The following is a 7,676-nucleotide window of genomic DNA, read 5'->3' on the forward strand; positions in this document are numbered from 1 at the left end:
AGTCCTCGACTTACCAGTTAGTTTAGTGACCAAAGTTACAACAGCACTGAAAAAGTGGCTTATGACTGTTTTTCACAGTTACTACTATTGCAGCATCCCCATGGTCACATGATCAAAATTCAAATGCTTGGCAACTGACTCATATTTATGACAGTTGCAGTATCCTGGGGTCATGTGATCACCTTTTGCTACCTTCTGACAAGCAAAATCAATGGGGAAGCCAGATTTACTTAACAGTTGTGTTGCTAACTTAACAACTTTAGTGATTCACAACTATGGCAAGAAAGGTTGTAAAATTGGGCAAAATGCACTTTAAAAATGTCTCAAAAAACAACAGAAATTTTAGGCTCTATTCTAAATACTATTTTAATAAGGCTAACATGAAGAAGCATGTTACAGGGAAACTCAGTGTTGTAAAAGAATAATATGATGACATCACTGTGTAACCCTATCCATTGAGAGAAACCCACAAAAATTAGAATCAGGGATGCTCTTGTGTCAAGGAAATGAAACAGGAAAAAGGAAGCTAGTGTTTATCAATCTCTGCAATGTCCATTAACATCAAACAATAAGCCATTGTTTCCATGCAATTCAAAATGGCTGAGTTATGAATTATGCAACATTAAAATCACAATAGCCGATCACAATATAGAAGCAAAGCCCTACATAAGAGACAATATGGTGCAAAGTTAAAAGTGTTAGACAAGGATCAGAGGTTTCATCTTCTCCTGGTCATGGAAGCTCCTTAGTTGACTTTGGTCTAGTCCACAGATGTCCAACTCACAGCATCATGTTGCCATCATGTGACATGACGATTTCCCCTTTGCGGAGCTGGGGTGGGGATGCATCCAGCCCTTGGGCCACCAATTTGACACCTCTGGACTAGTCAATCATGAAGGAACATCCCCATATAATCTGCCTGAAGCTATTGGAGGAAAGGCTCCAATAGGTAGCCATCAAGTCTAAATCAGCTACTCACTAGTAGCAGACCATGTATCAAGAGAAACAAATACATCATACCTGTAGCAATAGTCCAGACCCTAATTCTGTCCCCATATTCACTCAGACAACAAATATTGTATCAATAGAGGAAAATATTTGTAGCTCAGGACTGAAATGAAGGATCCTTGGTGCTCTCTGAGCCTGGTTGTTTTCTTGCAGATGTTTCATTAGCCAAATTAATTTAATTTAATTTAATTTAATTATTTCAATTTATATGCCACCTTTCTCCGAAGACTCAGGGCAGCTGATTATGTTATCTAGTTTGGGTAATGAAATGTCTGCAAGAACAAAAAAGAAGCTAAGAGACCACCACCAACCCCTCAACAAATGTCTATGTACGTGTTCATCTTCCATAATACCAGGAGTCATGTATTTTGTCTATCTTCTTATGTGAAATAAGTTATTGTATTGTTCAAACTCTGACAACCAAAGTAGTACTTAAAAAAAAAAAAACAGGGAAACTAGTGACATGTCCTCAACTCTGATGGAATGTACTCCTGCAGAAGCAGTGGGGAGAGTTTTGGCAACTGTGCAGCCCACAACTGGAGGAAGGAGGAGGACAAGGTTCAGGATTGCCACGCTCTAGAATTCCTTGGGATATATCTAGGTAACAAAATTGTATCTTTATCTTGGCAAAAATCTGTCCATTAAGTATAAGCAAATAAGGACTGAACTTAATTGGATCTCGCTCTCTCATCTCTGGGTTCGGGCCTGACATCAACATTTATGAATAAGGTGTTCTTGAATTAAACTTAAAAGGTCTGGTTATAATTTTTGTTTTTTCTATATTTCAACTGAACTCCACTCTGTACAGCTCCAGTCATGTGTCTGTCTTATCTATTACATAACACATTTTATAGATGTTAAAAATAGTAACAACATGAAAGTTATACAACAATGTACTAATCTTTAAGATGCTATAAATGAGCAAAGAACGTCTCTGTTTTCTGTTGGTCTACATACTAATCACTCATTGTGGAACAGCTATGAAAGTATACCAATACTTATATTCAACAGTGAAAAAATGACCTCATAGAGCAGAGAAATATTTTGCCATACTTCACTTAATAGTCCAGGGAAAGGCAAATGAGGTCCAGGCAAAAGAACATCATGGCTTCAAAATCTAAGGGACTGGTTTGGACAAAATTCAACAGCACTTTTTCGTGCAGCTGTTGATAAAAATAGGATCACCAACATGATCGCCAACGTCCAATGACGGATATGGCACAAGAAGACGAAGAATAAGACATGAACATGTGATGCAACAAATTATTTACTGTTATCACCTTTTTCTGCTACAGCAGCTTCCCTAATCTGTTAGTACTGGTTGGAGATGAAGAAAATTCTAATGCAACTTGTTTGAAGATCATGAAGTTGGATAAATATGACATTGCAAGATATAATCAAGGTAGAACCTAGTCGGAACTGCAAGGCATATACTGGACGCATATACTTTTAAAAGCCAGGTAGTGTTGAAAGTATAGATATGATCTCCCAAATCCAATCCCAACTTGACCATGAGTTCAGTGAGTTACTTTGAGGCAAAATCAATCTCTCAACCCACTTTAGATAATTTAATAATGGGAAAGCTATCTTCCCCCTCCCCTCTTGGCTGATCTCTGTAACAGTTTGCCATGCCAGACAGATGCTTACTCTGTGCTGACTCAGCAGCGTTTGACTTGCCTCTGTATTCAGTAATTCTGAATGCTGATAGTCTGAGGAGGTTGAGCTCTTATGAAACCATTGATGTCCCATGGTCTCTTTGAGACAGGCCAGTTCATTGTTGAAGGTCACTAAAGCCCAGAATATACCTTTTCATCTTAGAAATGTCTTGCCAGAGTTCCCTGCTAATCTTCATGCAGCATGATAGCAGTGTTCCAATTTCTAAGGGGTTGCCATAAAGGGAGCCAGGCAGCCAACCTATTCTCCAAAGCACTTGAAGGCAAGACAAGAAGCAATGGATGGAAAGTAACCAAGGAGGGAAGCAACCTACAACTAAGGAGAAATTTCCTGAAAGTTAGAACAATGGAACAGTGGAACAACTTGTCTCCAGAAATTGTAGATGCTCCAACACTGGAACTTTTAAAGATGAGATTGAACCACCATTTGTCTGAAATGGTATAGGATTTCCTCCTTGAGGGAGTTGGACAGAGGATCTCCAAAAGTCCCTTCCAACTCTGTTATTCATCCTTTTCCTTCTTGGTTTACTGAAGAAGGTGCTGGCTAATAAAGCAGACACTAGAACACCCCTCCCTACACCGTTCCACCGCCTTCCATTCCCCGTGGCCACTGCTAGCACCATCTTAATGTATTCCTTAAGTTGTCGGAATGGCAAACCCCAGAACTTTGCCCCCCCCCCGCACACACACCCCTCCCTTTCAAATCTCTCTCCCACCACCTTTTTTTCTCGCGCGCGCTCACACTTGGTCTCCGTCAAACAAAAGACGCCAGGCCAATGGCTCGGGACTTCCCAACTTCACACACCAGAACGAGAAGGAAGGACAAAGGATCCAGGCTCCCTCCCAGATGAAATGATCCGTCCACGTGGCTGCCGGAGGACCAGACCTCCCAAGCTCCCTTTCTCAGCCCGGGGGATGCGCCTGTTGGGAGCGCCCTGCGCCCGGCTTTGGCTGCGAGCGCGCTGGGCAAAGTTGGGGGGGGGGAGGGGGCTGCGCGTTTCCGAAGGACTGGCGGGAATATGAGTTCCGAAAGCCAACGCCTCCTAAAGCCGCGCTGGGGAGTCTTTTTTTTTTGGGGGGGGCAGCAACTTTGGCAAATTTATACTCCTGCTGTGTCGCCGGGGGCGGGAGCCTCGTTTCACCAGCCAAACGATATTTTCACACAGAGCTAGACGTGGAATGGGCACGCTCCTCCGTCCCGTTCCCGTCTCCCTCCCCCCCCCACTTCCTTTCCCCCGCGACGGGCGAAAATGGGAACAGGCTTTTCTTTCTCCAGGAAAGAGGAAAACGTGGCTGTTGGAACATAATCTTCCCCATCACTCACTGCAGAGGCAGCTGAAGGAGCCATTCCGCCTAACCCTTTATTTGAGGAGAACCATGCATGACTTTCCCACTTTTTATATATATATATATATAAAAAAGAAAGATCGAGGAGTTCGTTGAGGACACCGGCCCGTAACGTGGGAGGTCAGGGAACTTAAAATGCCAGTCGGTTGGGTGTTAAAATGGCAAGAAAACCAGGGCAGATAAAGGAGTCGGCGCGGAAGTTCTGCGTCTCCTTTAGATTAATAACCGCGGGGCTGCTGCTGCTGCTGCTACGGACCTGTGCTAGGTTTTCTGTGCAACTTGAATATCCTGTGGACGGGCAAAGTGCCCAAAGTTTGCTAGAAAGAGAAGCCTGTCTTTAGGAATGGGCTGCTTCCGAGACGGAAGGGAAGGGAAGGGAAGGGAAGCAGAGGGCAAATTCCTAGCCCTGTTTGCACAGAATCGTTTCCTTACATGCGTGTACCTCTTTTCCCGCCAACACTGGCGCTGTAGCCCAAGGAGAGAACAGAGCACTTCAAAAACAGTTTGGTGGCCCAAGTAAATCCCAAACTGACGGCATATTAAGGCAAAACTGCAACGCATCTTTCATGTCGCTGTAGCAGAAATTTTCAGTAGTTCAGAGAACCGGTAGTAAAAATTCTGACTGGCCCCCTCCCCATCTATTCTCTGCCTTCAGAGTCCCAGCTGATCGGGAGGAAATGGGGATTTTGCAGTAACCAATTCCCTGGAGTGGGATGGGAATGGAGATTTTACAGTATCCTTCCCCTGCCACGCCCCCCAAGCCATGTCACGCCCCCCAAGTCACACCCACAGAACCCGTAGTAAAAAATTTGAAACCCACCATCGGTTTGAAGTTAGTATATAGATCCTGGGAATCGGAGCTTTTTCTTTGCGTTCAAAATATACCTGCTCATAAGGCGACTGAACGATGCTAATTTGATGAATTAATCCCTAACTGGGATGAGGTAGTACCCGAAATCACAAGCCCATCAAAGATCTGTCCGCACAATAGGCTAAGAAAGGCTAAGGTTAAACTAACCCAAGCCTAATCTGTTGTGCGAATGCTACAGCTAAATTATTCACTGAAATTAAACGGATTGTGTGAATACAGCCTTTTTTAAGTTTACCGCGAAACTCCCTTTTCTCAAAAAAGAAACAGCCGGGAAAGAGAAAGAAACAAATGTCGGGGAGGAAGCAGAAGAAATATCTGCAAGGGAATCGTTAGCCATTCGTGGTTGATACCATTGACATTCAGTAACCTAGAGTAGTAACAAAAACTTTGTGTCAGCTAGAATAGCACAGACACAAACTTTTCCTCCTTGTGAGAAATTTCCCAAGATGCTGTCTATGTCAGGGATCTCCAACCTTGGCAACTTTAAGCCTGGAGAACTTCAACTCCCAGAAGCCCCCAAAGCCCCCCAAAGCTGGCTGGGGAATTCTAGGAGTTGAAGTCCTCCAGGCTTAAAGTTACCAAGGTTGAAGACCCCTGGTCTATGTGACTGAATCTCCTTCATGCCTTCGACCTTCAGAGTTTCTCCAGCAGAGGGAGCAGCGGAACTGCGCAAAGACGCGCCCGTCCCTTCCAACTTCTCAAGACTCGGGAGTTTTAGGTTTTTTGTTTTTTTTTTAAGACGCGCGAACGCCTCTCCTTCCCGGCTCCCCCGTTTTTGAAGCACAAGCGACGGGAAAGCGCCGGAGCTCCTTGACCTGGGAAGGCTTTTGCACGCGCCGCCTGCCTCCGAGCGGCCAGTTCATTCATTTGCTCAACAGAAAAGAAGGTTTCCCGCGGATCTCTTTTGGGGTGGCAGGGATTGCTTCCGCCTGTTTGCAAGGAAAGAGGGTGTGTCGCAGCCGCTGGGCGGGGCAGGATGGGGGGCTTATTCTCCAGCTTGCTTTAAAGCGGGGAGGAAGCAAAAAGAGAGAGAGAGAGAGAGAGAGAGAGAGACCCAACCCCAGGGTTTCTCAGCGTTTGGGGAAAGGGGGAAGAGTCTACCTAGAAGAAAGCAGCTGGGATGGAAGAAGACGATTAGTTGACGATGACATAGACTTTTCCTGTAGAAAAACCCTGACACTCCCCCCTGCACCGCCCCCGTAACATTTGGAGCCCGCCAAAGAGATGGAGCCAGAACTCCTTGGCTGCCGCCACGCACAGGAAGACTGAGATAAACGCTCCGAAAGAAAAGGCGAGAAAGGGAGATTTTCCTCACTTCCCGCCCGCCCCCCGCCCCGACTCGCCAGCAACATGCCGAGACAGACAAAACAATGCTCCCATCTCCCAACACATTTAGATTCACAAGAAACGCAGTCCTCCTTTTTTCCCCCGTTCCCACCCCGCCCGCCAAACACCACACCCACCCCCGATTTTTCCATGTTGCATCCATTGCTAGCTAGCCAAGTCTTACTCATTTTGGGGTGAAGCGTCTTGCTCTCTCCCGGGATGTTGCCTTTTGCAATCTGGATCAGTAGGTCAGTTAAACAACACTAGCTTTTGTAACCTAGGCAAATGATTAGATAGATAGATAGATAGATAGATAGATAGATAGATAGATAGATAGATAGATAGATAGATAGATAGATAGATAGATAGATAGATAGATAGATTTTCCCTTCTCGCAACTTATTTCAAAGAACAATTTCGAACTTCTGCCTTGGAGCCTAAAATCACATAAAATTGGCGAGGGGGGAGATGGGTTACCCAAGCCTCGCAGAAAAGCCTTGCAGGGACCTAGCGTTAGAGCTAAAGTTTGTCACAACAGCGATTTACTTCCCAAACGCTTTTTTCCCTCTTGATTTCATGGGTTGCTTTCCCAGCAAGTTTTTTTTTAAAAAAACGCCCCCACTCTTAAAACAAAGCCCAAAAGTGATCGATGGAAACGATCCCAGTAAGACCGGCAGGACTTCTCCGGGAGGCGAAGGAAGCAAGGGAGGGAATTGGGAAAGTTGAGCATCCGCGACGCCTTTTCTTCTCTGACCTTTGTGATCTTCCCCACCACCTCCGGTCCCGCTGGCCACTATGGTCAGAGGATACCCGACCCCCCCCCCTCCGCCCCAGGTTTTTCTGCCAGAAAATCTCCGCAGCCAAGACTGGGAAAAGAGAACCAAGTGTTCTCCAGGAATCCCCCAAACCAACTCCACGGCTTCCACCGCCCGGCTCAGCCCCCGCATCCAAACCTGCTCGCCAAATCCGCCGCTTCCCAGCACCTCCTTCCCTCCAGAGCCGCTTTGTGTCTTCCAGACCCTAAAAGACGCTTCCTCCCCAGCCATTAACCGTTTCCGAGCCGCCGGACTCCCCTACCTTGCCTCCCATTCAAAAACTCTTGTCTGGCCCCACACACACACACACACTCTTCCCCCATTCTTTCCACTTTTCTTTGTTCTCTTCCCCCCATCAATATTGTGCATTACACTCTGCCTCTCCGCGAAAAGCGTTGCCCTTCTCCAAAGGTATGAATGAAAGCAAGCATGAAAGAGCCGGCGCCTTCAAAATCACCCTCATCAGGTCTTTTTTCTTCTTTTCCCCCAACCCCTTAGCTTTTACCAAACTCTTTTGTCTTACAGGTAACCCCCCCCCCTTAGGTGTTCCTTCTCGCCCCCCTCACTTGACCAGCAGAAAATAGAAAGGGAAGGTGGTATAGTTACCTTTCAGAGCAGTTTATTGCAGAGGCTACC

The 7,676-nt window shown here is 45.8% G+C and overlaps 1 protein-coding gene across 1 annotated transcript in view; it reads right to left on the reverse strand.

Moving 5' to 3' along the window:
- VCAN (versican) overlaps window positions 1-7,271 on the reverse strand; it is a 104,283-nt gene extending 97,012 nt beyond the window's left edge. The window contains exon 1 of the mRNA XM_070935777.1: window positions 7,179-7,271. Within this exon, the coding sequence (XP_070791878.1) occupies window positions 7,179-7,271 (93 nt within the window). The remainder of the gene's footprint in view (window positions 1-7,178) is intronic.
- Between the last annotated feature and the right edge of the window lie 405 nt (window positions 7,272-7,676).

This window comes from Pituophis catenifer, unplaced genomic scaffold (genome assembly GCF_029215685.1).
Source record: "Pituophis catenifer annectens isolate HBS135680 unplaced genomic scaffold, rPitCat1.0.hap2 SCAF_2, whole genome shotgun sequence".
In the NCBI taxonomy this organism is placed as follows: Eukaryota; Metazoa; Chordata; class Lepidosauria; order Squamata; family Colubridae; genus Pituophis; species Pituophis catenifer.